The sequence below is a fragment of the Alexandromys fortis genome, unplaced genomic scaffold, assembly GCF_014885135.2.
Source record: "Alexandromys fortis isolate MF-2015 unplaced genomic scaffold, M_Fortis_MF-2015_v1.1 scaffold_91, whole genome shotgun sequence".
NCBI classification, from domain to species: Eukaryota; Metazoa; Chordata; class Mammalia; order Rodentia; family Cricetidae; genus Alexandromys; species Alexandromys fortis.
Window position 1 is genome coordinate 604,700 of NW_026067968.1, and position 16,793 is coordinate 621,492.

The 16,793-nt window shown below is 47.1% G+C and overlaps 2 protein-coding genes across 4 annotated transcripts in view; both read left to right on the top strand.

Annotated features, from left to right (window-relative positions):
• Gskip (GSK3B interacting protein) overlaps nt 1–6,805 on the top strand; it is a 14,956-nt gene extending 8,151 nt beyond the window's left edge. The window contains exons 2-3 of the mRNA XM_050154620.1: nt 3,411–3,669; nt 4,827–6,805. Coding sequence (XP_050010577.1) covers nt 3,411–3,669; nt 4,827–4,988 — 421 coding nt within the window. The 3' untranslated portion in view covers nt 4,989–6,805. The remainder of the gene's footprint in view (nt 1–3,410; nt 3,670–4,826) is intronic.
• A 4,148-nt stretch (nt 6,806–10,953) lies between these two features.
• The window catches only part of Ak7 (adenylate kinase 7), a 72,708-nt gene continuing 66,868 nt past the window's right edge, over nt 10,954–16,793 (top strand). For 2 of the 3 annotated variants that reach the window (XM_050154827.1, XM_050154829.1), the window contains exons 1-2: nt 10,954–11,106; nt 14,643–14,831. In XM_050154827.1, the coding sequence (XP_050010784.1) occupies nt 11,005–11,106; nt 14,643–14,831 (291 nt within the window). In that variant the 5' untranslated portion in view covers nt 10,954–11,004. Of the gene's footprint in view, nt 11,107–14,642; nt 14,832–16,793 lie in introns of those variants that run through there. The other variant, XM_050154830.1, reaches the window with a different exon arrangement.

Here is a 16,793-nt window from a genome sequence, read left to right on the forward strand (position 1 = left end):
TTTTTTTTTTTTTTTTTTGGTTTTTCGAGACAGGGTTTCTCTGTGGCTTTGGAGCCTGTCCTGGAACTAGCTCTGTAGACCAGGCTGGTCTCGAACTCAGAGATCCGCCTGCCTCTGCCTCCCGAGTGCTGGGATTAAAGGCGTGCGAACATTCTGGTTAAAGGCGGGCCTCGTGGTGCTGCCTGGATCCCGACACTTAGAGGAGTGCTGGGATTAAAGTGCGGGCCCAGTCTAGGTAACATGAAACCCTGTCTCAAAATGAGAAAGAAGAGAAGACATTCTAGATACATGGGTAAATGAAGTTAAGACCCTTAATTAGGAAATGTAGTGTCAGGGCTGGAGAGATGGCTCAGCAGTTATTAGCACTTGTTGCTCTTGCGGGGGCCTGGGTTCAGTTTGCAGCAGCCACATATGGCTCACAACTGTCTGTGACAGGAGGCTGTATGTATTGCCATGACAGTAGATAATGGATTCTATAAATGGAAAGGCAAATCTATATACAGAGTATTGTGGACAGAGTGCTGGCTTTCCCACAGGGAAACTGGCCCAGTGTAATCATTCTGCCACCAGGTCACTGGCTGGGCTGCTTCCAACAGATTTAGTACTTGGCAGCAGCCATAGCTAGGGCAGCCTTGGAGAGTAGAGGACACAGGAAGGGACTGTAAGCAAAGGAAGTCAAGTGGCCTTGGGAGTTGGAAACCACAGGAAATGCCCAGCTCTCTGACTCCTTCAGAGGGAACAGGCCATGCCAGTGTCTTCATTTTATGCTTCACACCTCCAGAACGTTCAGAAAATGAAGGTGCTCCTTCAGCTGCTGTATCGATGGTCATTTGCTGAGCAGCAATAGGAAACTAATAGCAAGCACATATTGATAACTCAATTCTACAACAACGTTTTTACCAACCATCTTCTGCATGATAGCCACAAAATAATTCCTTGTCATTACGCTTCTGTGTTTAAAATCTCCTTACTTCCATAAAGCTGTTGGAGAGCTAGGTCAGCCGCTGCATTTGATTTTGGATGGACTAATCAGTGAGAATGCTTTCTGTTGCCAGCGGTGTCGGGGGACTTTACTGGGTCCGGTGACTGAAAAGTGCCGAGGTTGGGAAACTGGCTTGGCTCTCCTGCTCTTCCTCTGCTGTTCTCTTTCCCTTGTCAGAATTGTCCTTGGACTCCTGCCCTCATCTCAAGATGGCTGCCAAGTGTGTGCCGTGATAGGGCTAAGAAGACCACAGAGAAGTCCATGCACTATTGGTCGAGGGGGGCTACGGCTGAGTTTTGGAGTCAGTCTGAGCCACACCACCTGCTGAGCTCACTCAGGAAGAAGCATCATTCCCCTCAGAAAATCTGGTACAGTAGGCAAGGGAAAGGCGGTGCCCACATAGTAAGGTCTGTTACTGTCAGCAGTCAGTCAGAGCTGGAGATTGAGGCTTCAGGGATGAAGAGCCCGGCCCTGCCCTTTCACAGCGGGTTCAGGTGCCAGCACCCAGGCAGTGACTCCAGCCGCAGAGGGCCAACACCTGACCTCCGTGGGCACCTGCACACATGCACAAAAACAACATACAGACACATGAGCCTGCACATAAATCATTGTCAGAAGTTCTAAGTTTTCCACATTATTCTCTGAGGGATGCATGAAATCTCCTAGGTGTCTTCTCCTTTTTGGAGCTTGAGGCTTATCGTTGCCTAGGAACCATCTGGTGACCTACTCTGCCAACCTGTAAGGCCCTCTTCCGTGCCAGTGCCAGACTCCTGCTCAGAGAACTTTAGGAACATCTTTTTCATGCAGTGATTATCCTCAAGTCTGTGACTGAGATGAGTAGCTACCAAGATAAAGACATGACATGCATGGGGTTTAGAGGCTAAAACCTTCCAATATGATTTTTTTTTTAATTGAACCAAGGCTGCCGTGATGAGAGCCTGAATCCTAACCATTAGAACACCAGGGACGAAACAGAATCTATAAACTATATTCAGTGGTCACATGTATAAAACCAAGCATAATCTTAAACTGTGTGTTAATGGAGTAAGGGAGACATAGCTAAAACACAGTAACCAGTTTTAGATTTTCAGTGCACGGCATCACCCATTTCCTAGGTATGGATGGGAGCTCTGATTTCACACACATCCTGTGTGACCTCGGCAGCTAAAACTATCCTGTAGGCCTCTCAAAAGGGCATACACATTAAAACAATGAGCCCTTGTCCTTGCCTCTCAGATTGACAGGTTAAAAAAGGAAAGCTTGGCTCGAAAGTGCCCCTCCCTCCAGTCTGCCTGTGGAGTGAGTCAGCAGGGCTTACCCTCCGGGATACCTGTTGAACGGTAGTGGGTAGTGCATAGGCGTGTCCGCTGACCTTGCAGTTGCCGTTCTCACTCAACACCTAATTAGAGAAACAATCACACATTTGAACTACGAGCTCACCGGGCCTGGTGGTGTACACCCTTAATCCTAGTACTTGGGAGTGGAGGCCAACCTGCACCATTTGAGTCCCTATCTCAGAAAAATAAATAAAATTACGTGCTCGTTCGCTGAGGCCTTGTGTGAAATAGCTAAAAATGGTGATAAGACCAGTGTTTGCCAAAGTGAGAGTTGATGTTTTAAGACTGGCAAGATGGCTCAGTGGGTAAAGGTGCTTGCTGCCAAGCCCAGTGACCTGAGTCCAGTCCCTAGGACACACAGGCTGGAGACTCCTGCAGCCACATCATGCCATAGCAAGCATGTGTGTTCATACACACACTCACAAATAAATAGTTGTGGTGTTTTTTTTTTAAGTTTTAGGGAAAGAATGAAGAAAGGGATTTTTTTTCTAAAAACTCATATCTATAATTTTGCTGTGAATAAAACTACTAGAAATGGTTTTAGGCAGTATTTTCCCAGAAAAAAAAATTAGTAGTTTGTGTGTGTGTGTGTGCATGAGTGTGCGTGTGGTGGTTTATGCTCCCATGGGTAAAGAGATCAGAGGACATCAGTGCTGGTTGGCTACCAGCAAGCCACAGCCTTTGTCCTCTCTCCACTCTCGGCACTGAGGTCATGGGTGCACTTGCCACCGTGCCAGTGTGGTTACCTGAGTGCTGGTATTGAACTTGGGTCCTCTGACTTGCACAGTAAGTGACTTACCCACTGAGCCATCTCCCGGCCTGCTGTGTTTTATACTGAGTGTCCATTGTAAGGCTTAATTATTTTAATCAAATATAATTTCAATTATCTTTCTACTTTAAAAAATGTGTTCCAGCTGGACGGTGGTGGTGCACACCTTTAATCCCAGGACTCGGGAGGCAGAGACAGGTGGATCTCTGAGTTTGAGGCCAGCCTGGTCTACAAGAGCTAGTTCCAGGACAGGCTCCAAAGCTATAGAGAAACCCTGTCTCAAAAAACCAAAAAAAAAAAAAATGTTTCTACTTTGTTGCAGAATGGAAACAGACTATAACCCCGTGGAGCTGAGCAGTATGTCTGGGTTTGAAGAGGGCTCCGAACTCAATGGGTTTGAAGGAACTGATATGAAGGACATGCGGTTGGAGGCTGAAGCAGTTGTAAATGATGTTCTCTTCGCTGTCAACAGTATGGTTGTCTCAAAAAGCCTGCGCTGTGCGGATGATGTGGCGTACATCAACGTGGAGACAAAGGAGAGGAACAGATACTGCCTGGAGCTCACAGAAGCAGGGCTCAGGGTAACTCGCTTTTATCTTTAGAAGAAGAAGAAAGCATATCTTTACCACTTTATCAGAAAGGATAGAGAAGGGCATTATATAAAAACTAGTCATGGAGTCAGGTGGTGACGCACGCCTTTAATCCCAGCGCTCAGGAGGCAGAGGCAGGTGGATCTCTGAGATCCTGTCTTAGAGAGAGGGAGAGGGAGGGGGGAGTAGAGGAGAGAGACTAGGAGGTTGGGGAGAGAGGGGAGGGACAGGAGTGGGAAGAGGTGTAGGAAAAAAGGAAGGGGCTTGGTGGTAGAATCTTTGCCTAGTACATATGTGACCCTGGGTTCGATTCTTGGCAGCAGGCTGGAATGGGAAGGCTTTGTCACCAGTATCTTTGTTGCAAGCAGGTACCTTGATGTGGAAGATCGTCCGTGTGTGTTGAGTTCAGCAAGGGTTTGTGCTGGAGAGAACTCTGTGGCTAGGAATGCATACTTCTCTTGCACCAGTTTGATTCCCATCATCCACATGTTAGTCAGCTCACAGCCACCTGTGACTTAGCTCCACAAGACCCAGACTCTCTTTTGGCCTCCATGAACACCTGCGCCCAGATAAACACAGGCACACATATACATAATTTAAAATCAAAATGGGAGGGGCGGGGGTAGAGAGATGGCTCAGTGGTTAAGAGCTTTGCCTGCTCTTCCAAAGGTCCTGAGTTCAATTTCCAACAACCACATGTGTTCACAACCATCTGTAATGAGATTTAGTGCCCTCTTCTGGCCTGCAGGGATACATGCAGACAGAAGACTGAATACATAATAAATAAGTAAATCTTTTTTTAAAAAAAATCAAAAAAGGATTAAAAATATTTTGATATATGAAAAGTGAAGTGCTATTTTATTTTAGCATTGCTTTTAAGATTTTCAACACTTGGAAAGGGGGCAGCAGTGAGCAAAGCAAACCTTAAGGAGCCATGGAGAAGCATGTTTCGGGTAGTGGTCTTGTCTGTGTTGTAAACTACCTAGATTGTAACAGCTGTTAGTCTGTAACAGCTGTTCTGAAATGCGTGCCTCCTCTGAGAAATAGTGATCCCGTGTCAGTACAGAATGAGCCATTCAGACCCCTGGCTCTTGCCTTGTGTGTCGGGATGGGAGCTGATGACCACTCGCTGCTGTCTTCTCTCGCAGGTGGTGGGCTATGCTTTTGACCAGGTGGAGGACCATTTGCAGACCCCTTACCATGAGACAGTCTACTCCTTGTTGGATACGCTCAGCCCTGCCTACCGGGAAGCATTCGGAAATGCACTCCTTCAGAGACTGGAAGCTTTGAAAAGGGATGGGCAGTCGTGACTCATTTTCCTCATAGTGGGGCTACTGCTGGTATAGAGCGCTAACATAACATTTGACATCCTTGCATATAATCATTGTAGAAAGTGCATCATTGGCTTTATGTGTTTATCATTCCTTCACATGTAGGCTTTTGACTCAACATAATTGACGCACAAATTGTCTCAGTTACAGATTCATTTAAGGGAATTTCAAGGCCATTACTCTAACACTGTCATTGCGTTCTGATTTCTTCACACAGCCTCTCTACATTTCAATACCTAATCAGCATTTCATTCTCTTACTACAGGGCTTCAATGCTGCCAGCACTCTTTTACATAGAAAATTCTAGATTTGCACAGTGATATAGAAATTAGAATCATCTAACTTCAGACCTGGATTCAGCCTGCTAAATCAGGGGTTTACTACTAGCTTGGACTGACTTAGTAGTGGTTATTTTGTTACTGGCCTTACTGGAAACAAACTGACAACTAGCTTCCCCTGCACAAATTCGGGATTTACTGTTCTACTTAATCTACTTCCATTACCAGATGGACTGATGAAGATGAATTGCTTCTCTGTTACTCAACGAGGATGAAATGAAAGGCAGGGACAGAAATAGTTCTCTATTCCTTGTTTGCAACAGCCAGCCAACCTAGAGAGGACAGACCGTTAGCAAATGAATGTAACAATTACTCGTTTCCAAGCTATCTAAGCACATGAGCAAAGAGAGGAACAGGCCCCACTGCATCCTCAGCCTGTATAATTTCAAAGGAAGGAGATCCTCGCTTCCTAGGAAACAATATTTTGGCCTGTGTTGATTCTTATTCCGAATGTTTGTTTACAATGTACAGTATATATATATTCAGAAAGTATTTTTGCTTCAACACTTACTTTCTATAAAGTAGTGCTTTGGTATTCCCGCAGCACCCCTCTTCCCTGCAGTCGGACAGTGTCCTGTCTCATTGCCACGTGTACAGTGTAATATGAGTGCATTGTATGGTTTGAAACCAAAGGATGAATGAAGCATTCAGAAACTTGATATTTAAAAAAGAGATGCTCTGTATTTTATATTTTATTACAGTCCCTGGTGTTTATAAACTTAATAAAACACTTCATGCTGCTGCATGTGTTCCAGAACGTGACGAACAGAAAGGACCTGGGTGTTGTATGTTAATTGTCACCCAAAGCAGCCGCCGCAGAAATGCATAGCGGCCATCTGCATCTGGGCGCACTCTTCATGCATTTGTCACTGCAGATGTTTTGTCGTTAGTTTTCACATGGGCATTTTAGCCTCTGAAGATCATGTGAGAGAAGGTGAGGCAGAGCACTTGGCTGTCATGGGAAAGCACCGGGTTCAGTCCTGAGGGTTAAAACCATTTGAACAACTCAAAATGGCTGGGTGGTGGGTGGTGCACGCCTTTAAATCCCAGCCCTCGGGAGGCAGAGGCAGACAGATCTCTGTGAGTGCGAGGCCAGCCTGGTCTACAGAGTGAGTTTCAGAACAGCCAAGGCTGTTACACAGAGAAACTGTCTTGAAAAATAAAAAAAAGAAGAAAGAACCTCAGAATGATTATGTGGACCAGGACGATAGTGTTCCTCTGTATTGCTGACCCCGGCAGAGATCACCAGGTGCTTGAGCCTGGCCTTGTGAGGCACTCATGCTAGCATGATGTTTGGGCAATGAAGCCCAACTTCAGGTTGAACTTTTTCATGCTTAATCTCAGGCTAACAGAAGAAAATGATGTTTGTAGAGTTTGAATAAAATTGTTTACTTGCTTTTGAGTTGCATATAAAGTGATCGTGTGTTTAAAAATTAAAATGGTTCATTTTGTGGTAAATGACTGATTCAAGACCTGTTCATCCGTGTTATACATTGAGCTGAAGTGAGTGAAGGCTGTCAGTCTTTTCTTTACCCAGAATCAAGGAAGTAGGCAAAAATACAACTAATGAAAGCACGGGCAGACCTCCATCCTAAACTAAGCCAGTTTTAAAATTAAGTCTTGTTTTTACTTCTAAAGGGAAAAAATCCAGCTGGTCACTGGTGGTGCACGCCTTTAATCCCAGCAGGGAGGCAGAGGAAGGTGGATCTCTGTGAGCTCACGGCCAGCCTGGTCTGGGCATGGATGAAGGTGTAAGTCACGAACAAGGCCACACCAGTTTGGAGTTATGATTAATAGGGTGTTATTTATTTAAAGGGAAAAACTTACAGATCACCGTCCCAGACAACAGCCATCTGCACAACCAGGAAGGGAGTCTAGTCTCCGGCGGAGCAGGAAGTGAAGAGAGCGAGCAGAGGAAATAGCCGCTTTTTTAAAGGGAGAGAGACCACGCCCCAATGGGCTGGTATCACAGCAGCTATTGGTTGGAGGGGCGGAAGGACCTCCCGCAACACATGGAGGCACACACCATCCAAGCACTTGGGAGTTGGAGGCAGGAGAGCCTAGTCTAAGGTCGTCATCCTCCACTATATAGGGAAGTGGGCCACAGGAACTGCTAAAACAAACTCTGGACAGATGGTTTTAGGCAACTCAAAGGGGGAAAGAAGCTGTCCAGTGACCGCTTAAAAGGGGTTCCAAATGAGGGGGAGGGGCAAAAATAAAAAAATGAAAAATGTTTGACTCAACTGGTAACACAAGATAGGATATTTTTAAATAGCTGGACCATAGCAGGCCAGATGGCTCATCAACTAAAGGTACCAGCTCCAAACTGACAACCTGGACTGGCTGCCTAAGACCCACAAGGTGGAAGGAGAGCCTACTCCCGCAAGCTGGCCTCCACATAGACTCTGTGATGTGTGCACACAGTTTTGTTTTTTTTTTTTAAAAAAAAAAAAAGAATTTGCTTTTGTTTTGCTTTTTTTCAAAACAGGGATTCTCTAGGTAGCCCAGCCGTCGTGGAACTCATTCCGTAGACCAGGCTGGCCTTGAACTGGAAGATCTGCCTGCCTCTGCCTCTGAAGTGCTGGGATTAAAGGCTTGAGTCATCACCACTAAAAAGAATTTAATAATGCATTTCACCGAGTAATTTTGTAGTTCTCTTAGCCAGGATTTAGTGGAGAGCTCTTTGACCAGAGAGTGTACTGATGAAATCATTCTGAAAATAAAACACAGCTGTGACGCTGCCGGCTTCTCCAGTCGGGTGAGGTGGCGCATGCCCACAGTTCCCGCCACAAGAGGATTACAAACTCAAGGGCAACTCGAGAAAGTTGGGAGACCCTTTCACAAAATAAAAAATTAAAAAAAAAACTGGCTGATTGCGAGAGGTGACTCAGCAGTACAGAACACTGACCACTCTTCCAGAAGACCCAGGTTCAATTCCCAGCATCCGCATGGCAGCCACAACTGTAACTACAGTTCCAGGGAATCTGACACCTTCACACCAATGCACATAAACGTAAATTTAAAAAAAAAAAAAAAAACTGGCAAGATGGCTCTGGGGGTAGTCACTTGCCACCAAGCCCGGCAACCTGAGTTCCATCCATGGGACACAATATGGAAGGAGAGAACTAACTCCACTAGGCTGTCCTCTGACAATCCCACGCATGTCTCGTGGCATAGTCACACCTACATACAATGAGTAGCTGCAATTTTTAAAGTGGGACGTAGGGGAAATGAGTCAACAAAGAATAAACTACAAAGATTGCTTTTCCTCTAATGAAAAGTTGGACACATTCAGAAAAGTGTTTGTGCTGTGTCCTTTTGATGGAAAATATGCAATGTTTAAAACTGAGGAAGAATGACATGGGGAGTGGGATCACGCTACCTAAAGTCATAGGCTTTACAGTGCACTATATTAGACTATATACAGAAGAGGAAGCGAAAATAAGCATTAAAATATTAGTCACTAGGTAGTAAGGCAATCCTCTGGTGATACTCTCACATACTCAATGCGAGGGCTTCAGGTCAGGGGAATTCCGGCCTGGAGTTGGAGCTCGGGTGGAGCTCCATACTTAGCCTGCCCAAGATCCCTGCACTGACACTTGGCACACTGAGAAGGGACGGGTAATGGGTGTGGGGTGTCTGGTAGCTGAGAAGTTTGTACTGGTCTCTCTGCACCTAGGGTGTCCGTGAAAAGAGCACAGGCCCCATCTCCCATAAGGACACACCCACCTTTCCTCCAGCCCTGATGAACCCTAGGGTTTCCCACACAGCAAGTGAGCCGCTGGCGCTATGCCTGCCCTCGGTGTGTAGGGTAAGGCCTTCTATCCATGAGACGCTGTGCTCCCTCCAGTGTTGAGGAGCGTAAGCCTGCTGCTGCATGATTCCATATCAGGGGAACAGAGGCAGACATTTGGAAGGGGACATTGACTTCAGAACTCTCCCTGCAAGCTCCTTATTTAGGGGTGGCTAAGACTTCATAGATGAGGAACTTGCTTAGCCACCCACCCCAACCATGAAGGATGGAGTTGGAGCAGAACCCCCAAGTCTTCTGGCACCTTCCAGTACCTAACAAAAGGCAGCACATACACTAGGCAGTTACACGCAGAGGGGAAGACTAAAGGAACGCTACAATAATTGCTATAATAAAAATCAGTAGGCTCAGGAGCTGGCGATAGGGCTCATCGGTCAAGAGCACTGGCTGCTCTCGCAGACGAGCTGAGTGTGTTCCTGACACCTACACTGTGGCTCACAATCCTCTGTTACTCTAGTTCCAGGGGATCCGACGTTCTCTACTGGCCTCTGAAAGCATCCGGGAACGCATTTGGTGCAGTCATTCATGCACATAAAATAAAAATGAATACTTTTAAGTGTCTATATATGTGTACATATTTATATATAACAAGTTAATATTTAAAACTATTCCAATACATTCAGACTAACAGCAGGAAGGTTGTGTTCATAGCCCACCACAACATCTGAAGATCAGTAATTATGGTTTATTATATTAACTTATTTCTGGGGAGGGCTGTGCATGCCACGGCACATGTATGGAAGACATGCTTTGAGTCCATTCTCTTTGGGACAGAGGGATGGAACTCATGATGTCAGGCTTGATGGCAGACTCCTTTACCCTCTGAGCAATCTCATCTGCCACAATGTTTTGTTTTGCTGTTGTTGTTGTTGTTTATTTGGTTGGTTATTTCAGTAACTGCAAGAGTAATCGCATTCGGAAAGAAGGCCCAGAGTCTACAGTGCCTTATTTTAAGTCGCGTGGTTGTGTGTGAATTTCCAGGCACAAAGTAGTACCTCTAGGCGCCTCCACCAAATCCCCAGAAAAAAAAAATTCTGAAAATGCTTTAGGAAACACAATCTAAGAGGAATCTCCGTTCAGAAGATGCCCCCATAAGAATAGCCTGCAGGCAAGTCGGTGGGGGCATTTTCTTCACTGATAGGGGATGACCCAGGTCACTGTGGGCAGTGCCTCTCTTCCGTCCCCTGATCCTGAGTTGTAGAAGAAAGCAGGCTGAGCAAGCCAGGAAGCAGCGTCCCTCCATGATCTTTGCTCCAGTTCCTGCCTTCTGCCCTGACTTCCCTGGATGATGGTCTACAAGTTCTAAGCCCTTTCTTCCCCAAGTTGCTCTTGATCTGGTGTTATTACAGCAATAGAAAGCAAATTAAGACAATCCCCCTAAATCAGTTCAATCCTGTGCACCAAACGGCAACCGGATGCACAGAGTGTGGTGGTGGGCCTTCACGCTGTGGTTTCACGTGTGCTGAACGCCGAAACTTGTGACAACTGCTTTTCTTTACAGCAGAGAAGTCACCCCGAATAGACCGTCCTACAGGAAAGGTGCTAAGGGCACAAGCCCTGGGAAAAGCGCTCTCCAGTGAACGCTGCCTCGCCCTTTCAGACACGCCCCATCAAGACCGCAAGCCACGCCCACAACTGACACCCCCCCCCATAACCACGCCCTTCAGATGCGCCCTAACCAGAGCCCTCCCCCACCCGACACGCTCCGGCCAAAAGCAAACCACGCACTACCCAGAGCCTGAGCCACGCCCCAGGGAGACCGACCCCTCTAGCCTTCGGGGGCTGGCCTCTCCTCCTTAGCAACCGACAGGACTCTTTCACCTTAGCAACTGCTACAGCTACCACCATGGCTGAAGAGGAAGTTCCTGCGGCCTCTGAGAGAGTCCTGAAGATACAGAGGGTGTTCATAAACCAGTTGGACACCTACAGCAGCGGAAACATAGGAAAGGTGAGCGGCAGCCCTTGAGTCAGCCTGGCCTTCAGCCGTCGATGTGTACCCCTGGTCCATCCCCACAGCAAAGATCTGCGCCACAGGCTGTGGTTAGGAAGGAGCCTCCCCAGGAGAAGATTCCAATCCTAGCAAATCAGTGCCTCCAGGACCTGTCCCTAACTAGGCTTGACCCATGCACCTTTCTGGAAACCCAGGTGTTTGGAGACTGCAAATCAAACTCCGATTCCTACTTCTTTATATATGGGGAGACCGAGGCTCAAAGAAAGGGTTTGTAAAGATCATATAGCGAATAACAGGTAGGATGTGGAGCAGACAAGTTGTTAAGTCCAGCCGTTATGTCGCCCCTTTTTAACCTTCTGTTTTGTGCTAGGCACAAATTTTGACCAGGTCCCTATTGGGGAGCCTCCTCACCTCAAGGAGGGCTGGGGGACAACCCAGTGGGAGATGGCACTTGAGGCACAAGCATGAGGACTTGATCACTTGATCAAGTAAAAGCTGGGCAGGTAGTAGCACTGGGAAGCAGTCATGGAGATCCTGGAGCTTGCTGCCCAGCCAGTCTAGCTGAGATGACAAGCTCCAAGTTCAGGGAGAGACCCTGTCTCGAAAATTCAGTGGAGCCATAAAGAGAAAGATGCTTTGCTACCTCTAGTCTACACACACACACACACACACACACACACACAGAGAGAGAGAGAGAGAGAGAGAGAGAGAGAGAGAGAGAGAGAGAGAGAGAGAGAGAGAGAGAGNACACACACACACAGAGAGAGAGAGAGAGAGAGAGAGAGAGAGAGAGAGAGAGAGAGAGAGAGAGATAGAGAGAGAGAGAGAGATCCCCAGACAGAACACCTAGAAGCTGTCATCTTAAATAGTTCTTTGCCTAAAGAGAGGCTGGAGAGATGGCTCAGGGTTAAGAGCACCAGCTTCTCTTCCAAATGACTCAGGTTCCATTTTCAGCACTCATATGGCAGCTCACTAAGTAACTCCAGTCCAAGATGATCTGTCGCCCTCTCCTGGCCTCTGTGGGCACTGCATGCACATGGTGCACATATATACACACAGGCAAACACTCCCAGGCATAAAATAAGTAAATCTTGGCACATGAGATTAGAACTCAGGTTTCCTGCCTCCCACGACTGTTAAAAATGAGTCTGTGGAAGCAAACCCCAGTGACTCCTGAAAGCAAATTATGAGATGACCAGTGGGGAAGTTAAATTCTGGCATGCATTATCGAGGGGCCACGGCCTGCCTGGATGGCTACACGAATGTAGCCCTGGAATAGACAGAAGGGTGTGTAAGTGGACAGCTAAAGCTTTCCCTTTGACAGGGACGCTCCCACCAGAGCAAGCAACGTGCTGTGTGCAAGTGCACAGCAGCAAAGGCTGGGAAGACACCGAGAAAGCAGCTAGCTCTCTTCGAAGTCGGATATATCTTTACGACGTGTTTTTCTCCTATTTTCTTTTTTCTTTTGTTCTCTTACAATCTTAGTTGGCCTCTTTTCCTAGCGATTAAATGTTTTAACTGACACTGGAATAAGACAGAGGCTTTACATTACAGATTGAATCTTAAAAATTAAACAGATAAATCTTAGCCGACATCATTATTCTGATTTTTTATTCAGTCCCCAAAGAGAAACACTGTAAGCTTAAATGCATATTGAATCCCGAAGATCAGCAATAGACAAAAAGGAAACGCCCCCGCAACTCCAGCTTTAAGAAGCTGAGGCTAGCCTCTGCTGCATAACAAGACATTGTCTTTGAGAACAGTAAAGAGTAAAACATCTCATCAGTTCTTATAGAGGTTGGAAAATGTAGCAGGGCCCCAGACCTCAGTAGGCCCTGAGACCTTAGCACAGCTGACTCCGGGATGTACCGTTCAGGCTGTAAAATTCAGTGCACAGACAGCATCACCTGCCAAAACTAAAACAAAGGCCTAATCTGCCGAAGTCCACATAGTTCTGGGAACATCTCAAAATGTACTAACCTTGCCGTTAAGCTTTCGTAGTTCTGCTTCTAACTAACTGTTCTTGTTAACTGAAGTATGTTAACCTAGAACATGGCTTTTGTGCTTAAAAGCCCATCCCCCAAAAAAGGCTCAATGGGATCCCAAACACCCAATGCAGTCGCCAGCCGGCTACTAAAGACTTTCTATGGGTTTAAACCCATGATTGAGTGAGCAGTCTTCTCTGGTGAATAACCCACAACAGAAATATTTCCGTGGTAGAGCATTTGCCTAGCATGTGTGAAGTCCTGTGTTTAAAATATATCACAAGCTGGGCAGTGGTGGCACATGCCTTTAATTCCTGCACTCGGAAGGCAGAGGCAGGCGGATCTCTGAGAGTTCAGGGCCAGCCTGGTCTACAAGAGCTAGCTCCAGGACAGTATCCAAAGCTACAGAGAAACCCTGTCTTGAAGAAACCAAAATAAATCAATAAATAAATAAACCACAAGCCAGACAGTGGTGGTGCACATGTTTAACCCCAGCACTAGTGAGACAAAGGCAGGCGGATCTCTGAGTTCAAGGCCAGCCTGGTGAGTTCAGGATAGCCAGAACTTCACAGGGAAAACCTGAGTCCAAAAAAAACAAAATTAAATAAAATACACTACAACCATAATAATTTATACTGGTTATATATTAAACTGATAAAAAGTGCTTTGAGTTTATTAGATTAAGTAAACATTTAGGACTAAAGGATGAGGCAGTGACCTTGGCGTGCAAGGACCTGCTTTTGATCCCCAGTACTAAAATAATGGTTTAAACTTAATTTGATCTTTGTTTGTTGATGTAACCATCTGACAGTTTTAGGCTGGGGATGTAGCCGAACCAGCAGAGTGCTTGCCTGCCGCGCACAAACCAAGTTTGGTGTGCGTGACTGTGATAACATTCAGAAGGCTGAGGCTGGAGCATTCAGGGTTGAGGTCACCTTTGGCTGCGTAGCAAGTTCAAGGCCATCCTGAAATACCTGCTACTCTGCTTCTGCTTCAAGAGCAAACAACAAAGAGAGAAGCTGGGGGAGGAGGGAGGAAGGGAGAGAGAAGGAAGGGTAAAGGATAGGCAAACTGATTTTTGTATGTTTGGTTTTTTAGTGTAGCCCTGGCTGTCCTGGAACTGGCTATGTAGACCAGGCTGGCCTTAAACACAGGGATGCACCTGCCTCCAGAGTGCTGGGATTAAAGGCCTGTGCCACTATACTCCTCTGGCAAAATACTATTAAATTTCCTCAGGGGCTCCCGTTGCACACCGCTGTACCCCCTGAATAAGGCAGCCGTTTTCACCAGCTCTAAAACCATTTAGTCCAGTTCTGCCTAGTGCTAAAGGAAGCATTGCTGACACTCTCTGCACCTGTGTCATCAGCATTCAATGTCCTCTCCTATGTGGCCACTTCCCTGTATTGTGAGCATCATCGTATGAGCCTTGTGACCCTGATGCTCAGTCCATGGGGTACCCATTAAAGGCAAGAGTCTAGAACCGTCACTCACTGGTTTCCCTGGCTCAAAGCTCTGCTTGGCACCCAGGACATCTCCGTTCTCTTACAGTTCCTCTCTAACTGCGTTGCCGGGGCTTCACTGGAAGAGATTACAGAAGAGGAAGAAGAAGAAGACGAAACAAAGTCAGCAGCCCCAGAAGGTTCCACCGCAAAAGCGAAAGAAGGCACGTTCCAGATCGTGGGCACCTTGGCCAAGCCAGAGAGTCCCAGGCCTGACTACGCTGTGGAGACATACTCAGTAAGCCCCGGGGGCATTCCGTAGGACCTGACAAGGGCAGCCTCCCTTTGGTACCAACTCATTAGCAGTCCCTTACCTCTTCCCTTCAGCCCTTCTGTTCTGCAGACAGGCTTACATGACTGGACATGGGAAATACCTTTGTTTAAATCTTTGCGTTTCGTCCATGTGCGTTACTGCAGGTGTGTGTTTTATAATTTGTTTAAATGCTGCAAGATCCCTGGTGGCAGTAGGCAGCAGAAATGCTGTAGGTCCCAAATGATGGTAGCAGGCCATGTGGCGGCAGACAGCTGGCCCTGCGAGCAGCCAGTCCCAGGCAGAGATGGCTGCCGGTCCCTGAGCAGTGGCTGGTCCCAGGCAGGGAGACACTTGGCGGGCAGGCAGGAGACAGAGACATGGATAGACACCACATGCAGAGTAAGGTTGAATATTTATTTAGGGGGTTATGAAGGGGGGAGGGAGAAGAGGAGAGAGAGAGGGGGGGGGGAAGAGACAGAGAGGGGGGAAGCGGAGAAGAGGGGAGAGAGGCAGATGGAAAAGAGAGCAAGCTCAGGCCGGAAGCTGAAGATCAGCCTGCCTCAGCGGATGGGGAGGGAGTGGGCGTGGCTTGTCTCTTAAAGGGACAGAAAACCATAACAGTGTGCATGGCACAGTGCACATATAGAAGTCAGAGGAGGAAATATTTGCCTTACGCAAGACAAGGTTGCTTGGTTGGACTTTGCTGCCTACACCAGGCTAGCTGGCCCGTGGGCATCCAGTGATCCTTCTGGATCCCATGTCTTCATACTTCTGCATACATCGCTCTACTACATCCAGGTTAACACGGGTGCCGGGGGATCCGAACTCAGGTCCTCATGATTGTGCAGCAATTACTGAACCATCTCCCCAATCCAGGACTCGTCTTCCTACTGTGACAGAGAAGACCACAATTTAAAGTCTCCATATTAAATTTGGGACCATAAGCAAAGAATTTAAATGAGATATTCTTGAAAGAGATGTGTCGAGTCTTGACTTCCAAAGTCATAAAAAAATCTTCTCTCTGTGGAGCATCAATCACAAGGCCACATGAACATACCTTACAGGAAAGAGTGTGGGGTCATGAACTCCTGGGGGCTCACATGCCTTGCATCTGCCAATGAGCAGCTGTACCACCTTCACCTGACAAACTGGACCCTATCCTCACCGGGAGACATTTCTCTACCTCTAGAAGAGCTCCCCTCTTTCCCAGGGTAACTCTCAGTCCACCTAGCCCATTACTCTCTAAACCCTCTGTTTACCTCATAACCTGTTCATGCCTCAAGATTTAACCCATTGGGGCTGGAGAGATGGCTAAGCACTTAAGAGCACTGGCTGCTCTTCGGGAGGACCCAGGTTCAATTCCCAGCACCTACAGAGTGGCTCGCAACAATCCATAATGAGATCTGGTGCCCTCTTCTGGCCTGCAGGCATACATGCAGGCAGAACATGGTATGCATGATAAATAAATAAATATTTAAATCCTTAAAAAAATTAACCCATGGTATGCTAGGACCAGTGCTCAACAACAGTTTTAAGCTCCTACTTTAAGCTCCTACTCTAAGGCTACCCACCCAGATCAGTGAGCCTCAAGGTCCCCAGTAAGAGAGCCCGGCACCCTCAGCCTGGGCTCCAGGGGCTCCTGTGCTCTCCTGGATCCCGCATTGCCTGCCCCATCCTTCCTTCTGTCCCTGGATCACTAGGCTACCAGGCGGCCCTGTTTAGGTGCTGAAGAGTTCCATCTGGACGGGTGAGTGTGTGCTATCCAGGGGCGATAGTCCCAGAAGAGAGCACAAACCCCCCTCCCCCAGCTCCTTCTTCAGGGCTGCCTTTCTTATACACGACCCCCCCTCTCCCCAGCCTGCATTCTCGGCAAGGTCCTTTGCTCAGGAACAGTTTTCTTCTCCTACACTAAGGCTTCCAACCAAGAGCAGTGAGTGCCTGCCTACA